The sequence below is a fragment of the Symphalangus syndactylus genome, chromosome 11 (genome assembly GCF_028878055.3).
Source record: "Symphalangus syndactylus isolate Jambi chromosome 11, NHGRI_mSymSyn1-v2.1_pri, whole genome shotgun sequence".
Classification (NCBI taxonomy): Eukaryota; Metazoa; Chordata; class Mammalia; order Primates; family Hylobatidae; genus Symphalangus; species Symphalangus syndactylus.
Window position 1 is genome coordinate 56,307,824 of NC_072433.2, and position 15,433 is coordinate 56,323,256.

Genomic DNA, 15,433 nt, shown 5'->3' on the forward strand with positions numbered 1-15,433 from the left:
AGAAAGGTTTGGGAATCCAGTAAATGTTTCTTTAAAAACTGACCCGGCATTCACATTTCAGAGCCTTCGTTTTGTCGTCTGAAAACTGGGGGAAGAGTATCTTCCCTCGAGGGAGGGCCAGATGAGCTGAAGAGCACCGGGTGCAAGTGCATAGTCGGGTTCAGCAGGTTTCCTTCTTTGCCTGTGCCTCCCAGATGATGGAGAGTGTGGGCATGTGTTGGGAGATGGGACATAGGGATGGTGGGGACAGCTCTCAGATGGTGAGATGGGGCTTCCGTGAACACCAGCCCACATCCCCATTCTGCCCAAGGATAATCTGTTGCTTCTTCCCCTCCCTCCTACCCATCATGAAGACCCTCATCTGCCCACCCATCTATCAGCATCCATTCACCTACCTATCCATCCATTCATCTGTCCATCCATCTGCCCATCCATCCATCCATCCATCCACCCAACTATCCACCTACCCATCCATCCCATCCATCCATCCATCCATCCATCCATCCATCCATCCATCCATCCATCCACCTACCCATCCATTCATCTACCGATCCATCCACTCATCTGTCCATCCATCCATCCATCTGCCTATCCATCCATCCACCCACCTACCCATCCACCCATTCATTTGTCCATCTGTCCATTCATCCACCTACTCATCCATTCATTCATCTGTCCATCCATCCATCTACCCATCCATCCATCCATCCTTCCAAGGCAGCTCTGTGCCCCTCCAAGCTTTGCACAGAAGTCTCCAGAAGCCAGAGCATTGACCAGTAGTTGTGAGCTGAGATGCCTTCAGGGGCCAGGCAGGTAACAGAGGAAAGGGGCCTTGGGTTAAATACTAGGGAGTGATAGCAACTGTGGAAAACTAAAATGTGTATGCCCAGGCTGTGAAGGAATGCAAATTTGGAAGAAACATTAAGCACTAACTACTAAACAAAACCTACAAAGGGGCAAAAATGGGTCTCTGGCCCCTTTGCGGCACCCGCACGAGGCCCGGACACCTTGGCTTTGTGTCCCCAGCTTCCATGTACCCCACAGTCTTGCCCTCCTCACTCTTAATTCTTTTTTGTTTTTCTTAGATAAGCAAATACATGAATGCGTTCTCTGTTAAACACATTTCAAATCCGGCTAAAGCCTCTGGGCCCCTCTCCTTCAGGGCCCGTCCCACTTTCCCTCTTCCCATTTCCATCCGTATATGTCTGTGCATGCCCTGGGAAGCCCGGGCCTGTAACATAAAACACGCCCTCAGCACGGCTCACTCAGCGACCCCCCGGCCACGTCCGCATCAGCATGTATATTATGGGAGTGTACTGAGGAAGTAGCCAAAGCTTTAGCGGAAAACCACCCAGGAAAGCTTCACCAGAGAGTCCTTCTCCACTACAGCAATGCCCCTGCTCACTCCTCATCAAACAAGGGCAATTTTGCAAGCGTTTCCATGGGAAATTATTAGGCACTCACCATGGCTCCTTCTGACTTCTTTTTGTTTCCTGATCTTAAAAAGAAAAAAAAAATCTTTAAAGGGCACTTTTCTTCAGTTAATAATGTAAAAAGATGGCATTGCCATGGTAAAATTCCCAGGACCCTCAGTTTTTCAGGGAGGGGCTGAGTGGCTGGTCTCATCGCCCACCAAAGTGTCTTGACCTTGATGGAACTTATGTTGAGAAAGAAAGTTTGTTTCTTATTTTTAATCTTTGAATTCCATTTTCCACGAACTTTTTTTTTCTTTTTTTTTCTTTTTTTTGAGACAGAGTTTCGCTCTTGTTGCCCAGGCTGGAGTGCAATTGCGTGATCTCGACTCACTGCAACCTCCGCCTCCCGGGTTCAAGCGATTCTCCTGCCTCAGATTCCGAGTAGCTGGGATTACAGGCATGCGCCACAACGCCCGGCTAATTTTGTATTTTTAGTAGAGACAGGGTTTCTCCATGTTGGTGGTGTGAGCCACCGCGCCCGGCCTCCACAAAGGTTTTGAAGTCGCGAATGTGTGTATCTGTGCACATACATGCTGTGTATGTATGTATTTGTGTGTGGGCATGTGTGTGTGTGAGTGTGCATGTATGCGCGTGCGTGGAGTCTCCCTCCTTACCTCCAATGCCCAACGCAGGTCCATCCACCCAAAGGGTAGAAGTCAGCCTTTGTTGAATTAAGCAAAACCCTGCCAGTTCACCCTGTCCTCATCGCCCATATTCTCTACCGCAGAGGGCTGCTGTGGCGATTGTCCAGGGTCCCCTTTATAAGCGCCAGGCAGATGCACTTCTGTGTCCCTTTCCCCCTGGACAGCAGAGCGCGCGGGCACTGCCTTCAGCCGACACCTACAGATTGCAGTGCTTACCAGCAGGTGGCAGCAGCCGCCCAAGCGTCTCTGTTTCCCGTTACTTCGTCTTGGTTTCCAAATGTCAAGTGCTCTTGGTCCATACAGGCTCCAGGGTGAGGCCAGTAAGAACTGACTGGGGCAGGGCATGACTTATCCATAAAATCGATGATATCCTAGCAACAAGATTTCCTGAGCACTTGCCAGATGCCAGACACTGTTTTGGGCACATTATACACCTTAACTCCTGGCCCCACAACAGCCCTAAGATGTCTGCCTGATCAGTATACTCATTTCATAGATGAGGAAGCTGAGGTGCAGGAGGTAAAATCATGTCCACAGGGCTGGAGGCTGGAAAACAGATCTGCTGGTATTCCCAGTCGGCCAGCCTCAGGGACCTCCCCATCGCACTGCCTTCCAGGGATGGGATTTGTTTTGGGTTGGTGGGGGAGCCAGCATTGTGCTGGGAGACTCCCTAAAGAGTAAGATGAAAGGGTTTCTTATCTGGGGTCATCAATTTTTTTTTTTCTTTGAGACAGAGTCTCACTCTGTCGCCCAGGCTGGAGTGCAGTAGTGCAATCTCGGCTCACTGCAACCTCCGGCTCCTGGGTTCAAGTGATTCTCCTGCCTCAGCCTCTAGAGTAGCTGGGATTACAGGCACCCACCACCACATCCAGCTAATTTTTGTATTTTTAGTACAGGCGGGATTTTGCCACGTTGGCCAGGCAGGTCTTGAACTCCTGCCCTCAGGTGATCCACCCACCTCGGCCTCCCAAAGTGCTGGGATTACAGGCATGAGCCACCACACCTGGCCTGGGGCCATCGATTTTTGAAAGAGAAACCTTCACATTTGTCACCCTTAGACACAGGGGGAAGACCTGTGATTGCCCCATGGTCTCAGCAATGACGGAAGGGCTCTTGCTCTCATTACAGACTCCCTAGGAGGCGGCCTGTTTCATCTCCACACCTCATTCTGTGCCCTTTCTAGGTCTGGGGCAGATAGTTCCCTCCTCTCTGCATACTGCTTTGCCAGTCACTGCTCTGCCATTGATTGATTGATTCATTCATTCACTCATTCAATATTTTTGAGCACCTGATCTATACCAGGCACTATTCTAGGCTCTGAGACCCAGCGGAGACTTAGATCCCTGCTCTAGTGGGGATAGACAGTAAATATGATGGATAAATAACACGGATGTATGAAACGGTATATAATAAGTGTGATGGAAAAAACAAAACCAGGCAGCGGGGTGTTGCACTTTGAATAAAGGGCCCAACCCAACGCGGAGAAGGTGACGTCCGAGCAGACTTGACTCCATCCTCTCATCTTGCACGAATGCGTGGGTGTTTCCTGGCGGCAGACAAGTCCCCTCCCTATTCTTCCCTGTCGACAGTTTAAAGGAAGCACCTGCTTCCTTTACTGTCAGTGGAATGGGCTCCTGGGAGGGGCAGTGCACGTGCTCACCGCTCCATCTTCCCCCAGAAGTCCCCTTCCTGGGTTCCGCCGGTGCACCTGGGGCTGGGTGGGCTGTACAGGGCTGTGCCATACCATGGGGCCAGCAGCTGGGCCCAGGCAAACAACATCCCCAAATAGGAGGGAGGAAGGGGCTTTCACCTCCAGCGGGGGGACCAAAAGGAGCTCAGGAATAGGGCAGGGCATGATGGACTCCAGGCAAATCACTGCCTTTTTCTGGGCCTTCACTTCCCTCTGTCTCCTCCCCTTGTTGGAGCATCTGGGACCCCCAGACAGCATCCCAGGCTGAGATCTCGCAGGAACTGTTGATGGTTGGAGAGCTGGGGTTATGTGTTTGTTGCATCCCAGCAGAGAGCAATGCAAGCTTCAAGGCATCTGGAGGGAAGCATTTATGAACTCTCTGGAAAGGAGATTGGGAAGGGCTGGGGACACAGCCCTCTTCTCCTCTGACCTGGAGCCTAGCTCAAGGTGATGATAGAAAGACAACCCACCTCTGGCCAGGCGCGGTGGCTCACGCCTGCAATCCCAGCACTTTGGGAGGCTGAGGCGGGCGGATCACTTCAGGTCAGGAGTACGAGACCAGCCTTACCAACATGGTGAAACCCCATCTCTACTAAAAATACAAAAATTAGCCGAGTGTGGTGGCACGTGCCTGTAATCCCAGCTACTCAGGAGGCTGAAGCAGGATAATTGCTTGAACCTAGGAGGCAGAGGTTTCAATGAGCGGAGATCATGCTATTGTACTCCAACCTGGGTGACAGTGTGAGACTCTAAAAATCAAACAACAAAAACAAACAAACAAAAAACACAAAGACAACTGACATCTAATAAGGGCTTGTTCCACCCTCTCTTTTCATTCCCAGAGCAAGCCGAGAGGCTGATTCCTAACCTTCACTTTATAAAAGAGAAAACAGTCTCAGCGACAGCAGATGACTTGCCCTTAGAGCCTGGTCTTCTGGGCCCTTTGAATGGGGTGATATGGTTTGGTTGTTTGTCCCCTCCAAATCTCATGTTGAACTGTGATTCTCAATCACAGTTGGAGGTGAGGCTTGCAGGTAGGTGATTGGATGATGGGGGCAGACCCCTCCTGAACAGCTTAGCACCATCCCCTTGGTGATGAGTGAGTTGATCCCAGTCACTTCATGGGAGATCTGGTGGGGTTTTTTGTTTGTTTGTTTTTGTTTTATTTTGTTTTTTTGAGACAGTATGGCTCTGTTGCCCAGGCTGGAGTACAGTGGTGTGATCTCGGCTCACTGCAACCTCTGCCTCCTGGGTTCAAGCAGTTGTCCTGTCTCAGCCTCCCAAGCAGCTGGGACTACAGGCACAAGCCACCAAGCCCAGATGATTTTTGTATTTTTTTTTAGTAGAGATGGGGTTTCACCACATTGCTCAGGCTGGTCTCAATCTCCTGACCTCAGGTGATCCACCCACTTTGGCCTCCCAAAGTGCTGGGATTACAGGCATGAGCCACTGTGCCCAGCCAATCTGGTTGTTTAAAAGAGTCTGGGACCTCCCACTTTGCTCTCTTCCTTCTACTCTTGCCAGGTGACACGCAGGCTCCCCCTTCGCCTTCCGCTGTGATTGGAAGCTTCCCGAGGCCTCACCCAGAATAAATGCTGGTGCCGTGCTTTCTGCACAGCCTGCAGAACTGAGAGCCAATTAAGCCTCTTTGTAAATTACCTAGACCCTGGTATTTCTCTTTTTTATTTTTATTTTTTGAGACAGGATCTCTCTGTCGTTCAGGGTGGAGTGCAGTGGTGCCATCTCAGCTCACTGCAACCTCTGCCTCCTGGATTCAAGAGATCCTCATGTCTCAGCCTCCTGAGTAGCTGGGATTACAGGCATGTGCCACCATGCTGGACTAATTTTTGTATTTATAGCAGAGACAGGGTTTTGCCATGTTGGCCAGGCTGGTCTTGAACTCCTGGCCTCAAGGGATCTGCCTGCCTCAGCCTCCCAAAGTGCTGGGATTATAGGCCTGATCCCAGCCTAGCCTGGTATTTCTTTATAGTGACACAAGGACTAATACAGGGTCCTTCCTTAGGATGGAAGGAGAGTCCTTACTGTGGAGATAATATCAGAATAATGCTAGAACACTTTCTGCTGCAAGGGACAGAAACCCACCTCAAACCAGCTTAAGCAAAAAAGTGAAATTTATCAGCTCATTGATTCAGCTAGGGTAGGCAGGGTTATGCTGTGGTAACAAACAGCCCCATCTCAGCGGCTTAGAACAACAAAGGATTGATTCTTTGCTCATGATACACGTCTATCACAAGTGAACTGAAACTTCAGTCTGTATCTCCTCACTCAAGGGCCCAGGTGCCCAGGCAGAGGGAGCAGTCACCATCATCATCTGTCTCTGTGACAGAGGAAAAACACCCTAGGGGGCGTGGCAGACATCTGAAAAATGCTCTGCCCAGAAGTGAGACTTATCACTTCTGCTCACAACTGCCCAGTCCCAGCCAGTCACATGGCCCCATCTGGCTACAGAGGGTCAGGACGTACAATCCTGCCATGTGCCCAGCATATGGTGAACAGCATAATGACTTCCATACTCATGTATCTAAACGGTCCAGGAGAAATGTGGTTTCAGGCATGGCTGGATCCAGGATCTCAAGAGCTATTACTGGGACTATGTCTCCATCTCTCAGCTCTGCTTTCTTGTGTGTTTCTTGCTGCCCCTCCCAGTACCCTCCTTACAGCTTAGTAATCCCAGCAGAAAGAGAGCATGGACCAGCTAGGGTATGTCTGTCCCTAAACTGTACTGTTGCCAGGGGGAAGAAATGTCCTATTAGACAGGCCTGGGTCACGTAGCCACTCCCAGAGCTGGGGTCAGCCACATCTCCAAACTGCTGCACAGGCAGATGCAGCAGGCACCCACAGGGGTCTGCTAAACCTTCCTCACCTCTTGACCCAGGTACTTTCCGGCAGAGCAAGGTGAAAAAGAGCTGAAATTGGCATCAGGAGCCCAGAGTTCTGGTTCCAACTCCAATCACTCATTCAGTGTGTGACCTCAGGTGGGTCACCAGCCTGAGCTGTGCCTTCATTTCATCTGTCAAATGGATGACTCTGCCCCTCAGAGCTTGCAGACGGCAAGGTGAGGAATGTGGCAGCTGGGAAAGTGATGTTGCTATCGGTCCCCCTTCCTCTTAAGTGAGGTTTGTCAGCAATTCTGGCCTGGTCTTTGGAGGGCGAGGAGCCACCTGTCCCACTTGCTCCTGACCCTTAGTCATACCTCCAGGTCTTTGTCCAAGCTCTTCCCTCTGCCGCAAATAGCTGGTACATCTAACAACGCCTATACATTTTTCCTTTTTTTTTTTTTTTTTTATGAGACGTAGTCTCACTCTGTCACCCAGGCTGGAGTGCAGTGGTGCGATCTCTGCTCCCTGCAACCACCATCTCTCAGATTATCCTGCCTCAGCCTCCTGAGTAGCTGGGATTACAGGTGCGCACCACTGCACCCAGTTAATTTTTGTATTTTTAGTAGAGACTGGGTTTCACCACATTGCCCAGGCTGTTCTCTAACTCCTGACCTCAAATGGTCTGCCCACCTCGGCCTCCCAGAGTGCTAGGATTACAGTCATGAGCCACCACTCCCAGCCTCCTATTCATTTTTTCGAAGTCCAACCAACACCACCTCCTCCCTGAAGCCCCCTGCCCCTCTTGATGTTCTCTCTGGGCTACCATCGGTGAGCTGGGACTCACTCATACCAGCCAAGAGAGCAGACTGTGCATATCTCTTCCCAACTTTGTGTTTAGACTCATATCAGGAGCATGAAATTACACCATGGAAATAAGCAAATGCTACGAATCAGGCTTTATTGAGTGGCTACTATGTGCCAGGCTGGGACTAAAGGCAATGAACGAAATAGACAGAGCTGCTGGCCTGGTATGACTTGTGTTTTATCTTTATCTTTGTTTCCAATATGCGTTTATCTCTGTCTATCCAACCAACGATTCTTCCTTCAAGCTTTTTATTAAAGCCATTAAGAGTAATAGCAAAGACTTTTGCACCAACTTAATAATACCCTCCTATCCACCCACACATCCATCCATCCTCCATCCACCCGCCTACCTACTAATCCGTCCTTTCAGGTGAGCCAGCTCGTCTCCAACTTTTATTTTTAAGAGACAGGGTCTTGATCTGTGACCCAGGCTGGAGTGCAACGATGTAATCACAGCTCACTGCAGCCTCAAATTCCTGGGCTTCAGCGATCCTCCCACCTTAGCCCCCCGAGTAGCTGGGACTACAGGCAAGCACCACCACGCCTGGCTAATTTTTAAAAATAATAATAATTTTTGTAGAAATGGGGCCTTGCTATGTTGCCCAGGCTGGTCTTGAACTCCTGGCCTCAAGTGATCCACCTGCCTTGGCCTCCCAAAGTGCTGAGATCACAGGCAAAAGCCACTGCTCCCAGCCCTCCAACTTTGCTCCTCTGTGCTTATAAGTTGAGTTCCCTTCAAAGGTGGGATTCTGAGGAGCCTCATCTGCCCCAGTCCAGAGCCCCCCAGTCTGTCCTCAGGCCTTCCCCAACCATCTGTGTTCCCCTCCCCCACCCAGCAAGCTCTGAGTGCAGGAGAGCTGCACTGCTTTCCTGGGAGCCTGTGGCTCAGGTGGCACCCACAGGTGGCTCCTGGAACCTGTTGCCCCCAAGAAGGTGTGAAAACCACAGCACATCTGGACCCAACAGTCCCTAGGATGCAGGTGCATGGGGTGTTGAGGGCTGCCCCGCCTCCGTGCAGAAGCTGTGCTTCCACTCTTGTGCTCCCATCCAAGTCTCACATCCCCCGATCCCAGGCTCACAGTCCCACTCTTATAACCATCAGTGTTCTAGAACCTTCCAGCCTCCTGCCAGGCACCGAGGACTCTCATGCATTCTCTCAGCTACCTCTCCCAACCACCCCACTTCACAGATGAGTCACGAAGGAGCCTTCAGCAGGACTGACCTCTGCTGACTTCCAACCCAACCCTGTTCCAAAAGCATGGGTGAGCCAGAGCTGCTGGCTCCTCCAGCACAGCCCCGCAGCCTGCAGTCTGACCTTTGGGGAGGAAGACGGGGCCGGGCTAGGGTGGCCCCAGCTCTACTAAAAATACAAAAATTAGCCAGGCATGGTGGTGTGTGCCTGTAATTCCAGCTACTCGGGGGCTGACGCAGGAAATCGCTTGAACCCGGGAGACAGAGGTTGCAGAGAGCCGAGATCGTGCCACTGCATTCCAGCCTGGGCGACAAGAGTGAAACTCTGTCTCAAAAGAAGAAAAAAAAAATGTTGCTAAGAAATATTTTCTTAGCTTCTTAATTCACATTTCAACAGGTTCTCTGATAAATCATTGACAAACAACTTGACCTCCCTTCAATTCTCCAGGATAAACAAATAAGGATTTATTGGCAGGATTGAAGTGGGGCAGGGTAGGGGGCCCAGCAGGACGTGTGGCTGGAGCACACTGCATAGTTCCAACCCGCACCCCTCCTCCATGAGTGCCACGGGGGGAGGGTCCCATAAGCCATGGCCTGCTACATAATTGGTGTTTAATAAATATCTCTTGGGTGCATAAAGGGAATTTTTAAAAACTTAGTAGCAGAAGTTAGAAAAAGAAATCTTGGTTGGTGGGGAGCTGTTTCCAAGAGACGAAACGGACTGATTTTAAGCCTGGAAACCCCCCCGAGTGGCCCTCTGCAGGCGGGACGGCCCCACCGGCGCCCAGGCTGTCACTGATGATTGATGTTCTCACCCCCACCCGCCTCAGCTCTGGCCGCAGAAGGAAGGAAGCTGACGTTTATCGAGGGTCTGCTCTGGGCTGCGTACTGTACACGGGTGACATCACCAATTTCCCCCAGGTGGGTCATGCCTTCCCCATTGTCCGGATAAGGAAACTCTAGCCCAGAGAGGGGAGGCGACTTGGCTCAGGTAGCACAGCCAGAAGGTATCAGAGTCGGGATTCAGACCTTCGTCCATGGGCCTCCCCAAATCTTCCCATTCCCAGGGTCACCATGGGCTCACTCTATCCCCTTTCCCTTCCTGCTGGCAGGTGATAAGGAACAATATGGACTTCTGGCAGCTCCTGGAGGCAGACGCTGGAGGGCTGGGCTCGGCGTTGGTCACAGGCAATACCCTGATCCCACAAAGCCCCGGAGGTGCTGTGGACCAGCTTGCAACACAAGACCTTAGAAGGGAGGATGGCTGTTGTCATCTGTTGACCACAGACACGTTTGCTGTGCACACTGGTGCACATGGGTGAGCTCCATGGGTCCAGACATGAACAGGGCAGGTGAATGCATGGAGTACCATGGGCATTATCCCAGGCCCACAGGCACATGCAATCACACAAACATGTGGACATGCCACTGTGCACCTAAGACACACACACACACACACACACAGGCATATGCACACACACACGCATATGCACACACACACACACACAGACACTGTAAACATCAGGCTCAAAGGCCCATCCAGGAGACCAAAGGCTGCAGGTGTCTTCACATCACAGCGCAGGTGACCTTGTCTCTGGCTCAGGGCCCAGTGGCCTGGCCAGCTCTGGACATCCAGTCAGCTTCACTAGCTGGCCTGGGGTCCAGGGCTCGAAAGTGGCGGGGGAATGACCACCCACTGGCGGAGGTAGCTCCGGGGGGGTCCTTCATCCCCGGGGCTGGTGAAGTCACATTCCACAGGGCTGCTGCAGTCAGAGCCCACGAAGCCACTGTCAAACGTGTCCATATCCAGGCCGGCTGGGGGTGAGCCCGCCTCACTCTCTGAGACCCCTCCAGGCGACCGGCCACCCCAGGGCAGTCCCCCAGCCCAGTCCTCCCCATCTGCAAGGGGTGGCTTTAGTCTGTCCAGGAGGCTTCCCAGGGGTCCTCCTAGCCCAGGGCTGCCAGCTGAGACACAGCCACAGGAGAGGACTGTGGTCCCCGCGCCCAAGAGTGGGTCCTCTAGGCCTGGGCTGGGCTCCAGGCCAGCGTCCAGGTCCAGGGCTGGATAGCCGTCATCCTCACAGCTGCAGGGCCAGGTGCATGGTCCCTCTGCATCTCGCACAGTCACTGTGTCAATGGACACCAGGCCGTACGGCCGGTCCCTCTCCTCACTGTAAGCTGAGCCCCCCAAGCTCTGGGCCGTCGGCCAGAAGCTGGGTTTGGGCACACCGTCAGACTCCACCAGCTCTGCTGGTTCTTGTAGCTCTGTGAGCTGCAGCCTCTTGGCTGGGCTCTGTGGTGGGTGGCAGCTGTACACCTCCAGGGTGGAGGGCACCTCTGGGCTCCAGGATCCCAGCTCCAGGCTGGAGCCAGTGAAGGGTGCACCCACCCATTTCTGTGAGAGAGAAAAAGAGAGAGAGAGTCACAGCACAGGATGAGGGTAAGGTGAGGGTTTATTCATTTTTTTACTTTTATTCCTTTGAGACAGTCTGGCTCTATTGCCCAGGCTGGAATGCAGTGGTGCCATCTCGGCTCACTGCAACCTCTGCCTCCCAGGTTCAAGTGTGCCTGTCACCACACCTGGCTAATTTTTGTATTTTTAGTAGAGACGTGGTTTCACCATGTTGGCCAGACTGGTCTTGAACGCCTGACTTCAGGTGATCCACCTGCCTCACCCTCCCAAAGTGCTGGGATTACAGGCATGAGTCACTGTGCCCAGCCAAGGTGAGGGTTTAAACAGACAGAAAGACAGACACAGACACAGGGACAAGACAGACATCAAGAGAGACAGACAGAGACATGAAGATAGACAAAGACACCGAGAGACAAAGAGAGAGAGAGGAATCAGGACCGCAATGTGCTCCCACCCTAGTGGGGGTCCCACCGGTGTCCCCTTCCTACTCTGGGCCTCAGTTTCCCTACTTGTAGAAGGGAGTTGCTACCCTTAGTAGTGCGACCACTCAGACAACTGGTGGCCCCATAGCCCAGGCAGGGACCAAGATTCCTGAGTCAAGGAGACATGGGGGCAGGAGGGCCTGAGGTCTAAGGTACCCCGAGCCATCTCCTGCTTTCCCGCCTCCTTGATGCTTCTTGAAACCTAGCACTCTCCTGGTTTATGTGTCCCCACCAGACAGACACTTGGCCCCTGGACATAAGTCTTGTCTCTTCTGTCCATGGCTGTAGCCCCAGTGCCTAGCACACAGTAGGTGCTCAATAAATGTTTATTAACAAAATGAATGGGTAGAGTGGATCAATGCAAAGCCACTTGGAAAGGCCTTTGTATACTTTGAGGATAAAGGATGTGGGTGATGCTGGCTGAGGCGGTGGCCCTTAAACTTGAAGGACCCTCCTTTTCCCTCCCCTGCCAGGACTCCCACTCATGACACCAGAATCCTCATGCAATTGGCAAGGAAAATCCCCAGGAATGGGTATCTCCCTGTTTTGAGCTCCTCTTCCTCAAAAACTCATCTCAGAACTGTGATGTGGCCACCACCACTGATTCAAAGTTGCTTCTCAGCTGTGTGCCCTTAAGCCAATTACTTACCCTCTTGGTGCCTCAGTTTCCCCATCTGTAAAATGGACCTAATAATAGCACCCACCCATAGGGTCGTCATGAGGGTTAAATGAGTCACTGTTTGTGATGCTCCTAGGGGACTGCCTGGTATATAGCAAGTGCTAGATGAGTACTGGTAAAAAGCAACCCAAAATAAATGTGATATTTGAGCTTTAGGGAAGAGGAAAGGGTGGGTCTTATGTGGGTTAGAGTCCAGGTTCCTCCCTGCCCACTCTGAGCTTTGGCCTCCTCATGGGTGCCCTGGGGGCAGTGGAACATCCACTCTGCAGGGGCTGCTGTGAATATGAGAATGAGTGAGGCAGGGAGGGTGTCCAGCACAGCACCAGGCAGACAGCAGGAGCTCAATCAACGCTCTAGGTCTACACTGTCTGACTTTCAGGCTCGGCTGCAGCAGGTGGGGCTGGCCCTCTCACCTCTGTCACCACATCCTCTCTGTGGCAGCCCCTCCCACTGCTGCAGGGTGGGTGATACGGCTGTAAACGAGCACAGACAACCTGTGGGTGCTGGTGGGTGGTGGCAAGTTGGAGGCTTGGCAAATGTTAGTGTGTTTTGCCCCGGGGGCCAGGCCCTTTCCAGAACCCATTCCCTCTCCAACCCAGATTAAGGGCACCTAAGAAAGGACCAGTGGGGCAATCTGTGACTCAAGAGACCACCAGCCTCACTCCCTCTCCCAGTCTGGCTCCTTGGGCTGGGCCAATGCTACATTATTTTGTTTACTTTTTCTTTTTGATTTTTTTTTTTTTTTTTTTTAGATAGGATCTCTGTCTGTTGGCCAGGCTAGAATGCAGTGGTGTGATCATAGCTCACGGCAGCCTGCGAATGATCGTCCTGCCTCAGCCTCCCGATTAGCTGGGACTACAGGCGTGCACCACCTCACTTGAATGATTTTTAAGTTTTTGGTAGAGATGGGGAGGCAGAGTGGTGGTGAGGGTCTCCCTATGTTGCCCAGGCTGTTCTTGAACTCCTGGCCTCAAGCAGTCCACCTGCTTTGGCCTCCCAAAGTGCTGGGATTTCAGATGGCAGCCACCACACCTGATCAAATCTTGTTTAATTCTTCTGCCAATTCTGAACCACAAGAATGACTGTCTACACTTTGCACGTGGGGAAACTGAGGCCTGGCTTTTGGCTTGGCTGAGACCTGGATGCTCTAGGCCTGTAGGGTGAGGCTGGGGAGCCTGGGGTGAGGGGAGGTGGGCTCCTGAAGAGGAGGAGGGGCTCAGAGGAGCTCATCACAGGGTGGGGAGCTCACCTTGAAGTCTCCGCTGCAGTCCTTGTACAGGGGCACGAAGAACCGCTCAGGGCTGGGGACGGCCCATATCTTCTTCCATAGCCTGAGGGGACAGAGAGGGTTGAGGACCCTGACATCACCAGAGGGCAGCCTGGCCTCCCATTCAGACACTCCCCAGCTTCATCCTACAGGAGCTTCCGAGCATCCCAAGACACAGCCCAGGTGCCTCCCTCCTTCCCTGGGGCTTGGTTTCCCCATCTGTAAAATGGGAGCAGCAAGTCTCCCTCGCAGGCTCCTAAAGGGATATCAAGGTTATGTTTTTGGCTGCCTGTTGTGTGCTGGGCAATTGTTGCCCCTTCTGAGCCTCAACTTCTTTATCTGCAACCAGGGATGTGCAGAGAAGCCATTTCAGAGGCGTGGAGTATTACAGTCACCTCTTCTCCACCACCTAGGGGTCCATTAAGCCCCTTAAACCTCAAAGCTTAAAATCCACAGCTGTGTGACTTTTTCCTTGACTGCTCCATGCCTCAGTTTCCCCATTTGTAAAATAAAGGCAACTGCAGTGTCTCAAGCTCTTAGGGCTGCCATGGGGGTAAAGTGAGTGCCCTCCACAGTGTCCAGCACATGGTGGCTGTGAGCTGGTTATTATCCCATCATCATCATTGCTACCATGATGACAGGCATGTTCTCCAACCCCACGTGTGTCATAAAGGGGCAGTGGCCCAGGCTGACTACCTCCCTGCCTTCCTGATCCCCTGGCCTCACCTCCACAATGGGTGGGTCTTCAGGCTCCAGAAGGCAGGAATGAAGACTATGACAAGCAGGAGGAGAAGCAGCAGGTGAGGGTTCCAGCCTTCCTTTAACTCTAGGAAGGAAGCAAAGAAAGGGTTAAATGGCACCAACTCTACCAGAGGCCACATGGGGTGGGCATGGTGGGAAATGGGTCTGGGGTAGAGTGGAAGGCGGTAGGAGAGGCTGCTACTGCTAGTGTCTTGAAGTGAGATAGATCTGGGTTCAAATCTTGTTCTCATTCCTCACCCCAGGCAAGTAACTTCATTTCTCTGAGCCTCAGTTATCTCATCTGAAAAATGGGGTGATTCCCACTTCAGAGTTAGAAAAATCAAATGCCTGACAGAAGAAGCAGCTGGCATCCAACAGGGCCCAGCCAGCAGGGGCTCTAGAAATGTCACTGAAGGGATACATCTGAGGATGAACAACTGAATACCTCCCAGCTATGCCAGAAAGCTCAGGGCTTAGGGTGGCTAGAACGGGACAAGATTTGGTACCAGGAGTGGGGTGTCCATCCCAGCTTCACACCTACCCTCTGACTGGGTCTGAAAGATGACCGGGTCACTCCACTCACTCCAGGTCCCCTGGTAGGAGGAGCCAGGCATGGGCCCTGCCCGCACCTGCAGCTCATAGCTCGAGTCTTTGCGGAACTCCAGGGGGAGGAGGGAGACACTTCTTGAGTCCACTGAGATCAGCTTTCTCCTCGGACTCTGCCAGTACAAGGAAACGATGCACCAGGTCAGGATTAAACCATGCCAGCCCCTGTCTCCAGCAGAGCCACGTCTTTTCCCAGCTTCCATCAAAGGGGCTGAGTGTCTCTTCTCTTCCCACAAGAATCAAGCCTATGCCTGAGTAGCTGGACTCAGGCATGGGGAGCACAGACTCACCAGCACTGCCTGGCCCTTGCATGTGATAGGGTGCTCTGTTTGATTTCTCTTTGATCCCAATTCAGCCACTCACAGTCCTGGCAGTGGACTCTCCCTGCAGGACTGGGCATATCTCAGGATTGGCAATGGTCTGGCAGCATTCCAGGCAATGCATACTTTTGGAATTCTTCAACCATTGAGGATATTCTCAACTGATGTATTGATATAAGTCTCGGTACATCAGTTGAGAATGCCTTCAACTGTTGAAGAAT

The 15,433-nt window shown here is 52.2% G+C and overlaps 1 protein-coding gene across 11 annotated transcripts in view; it reads right to left on the reverse strand.

Moving 5' to 3' along the window:
- Positions 1–7,590: 7,590 nt before the first annotated feature.
- The window catches only part of IL21R (interleukin 21 receptor), a 52,401-nt gene continuing 44,558 nt past the window's right edge, over positions 7,591–15,433 (reverse strand). For all 11 annotated transcript variants that reach the window (XM_063612804.1, XM_055232680.2, XM_063612798.1 and 8 more), the window contains 4 exons: positions 14,828–15,005; positions 14,272–14,371; positions 13,528–13,609; positions 7,591–11,099 (listed from right to left, as the gene is read on the reverse strand). In XM_063612804.1, the coding sequence (XP_063468874.1) occupies positions 10,350–11,099; positions 13,528–13,609; positions 14,272–14,371; positions 14,828–15,005 (1,110 nt within the window). In that variant the 3' untranslated portion in view covers positions 7,591–10,349. The remainder of the gene's footprint in view (positions 11,100–13,527; positions 13,610–14,271; positions 14,372–14,827; positions 15,006–15,433) is intronic.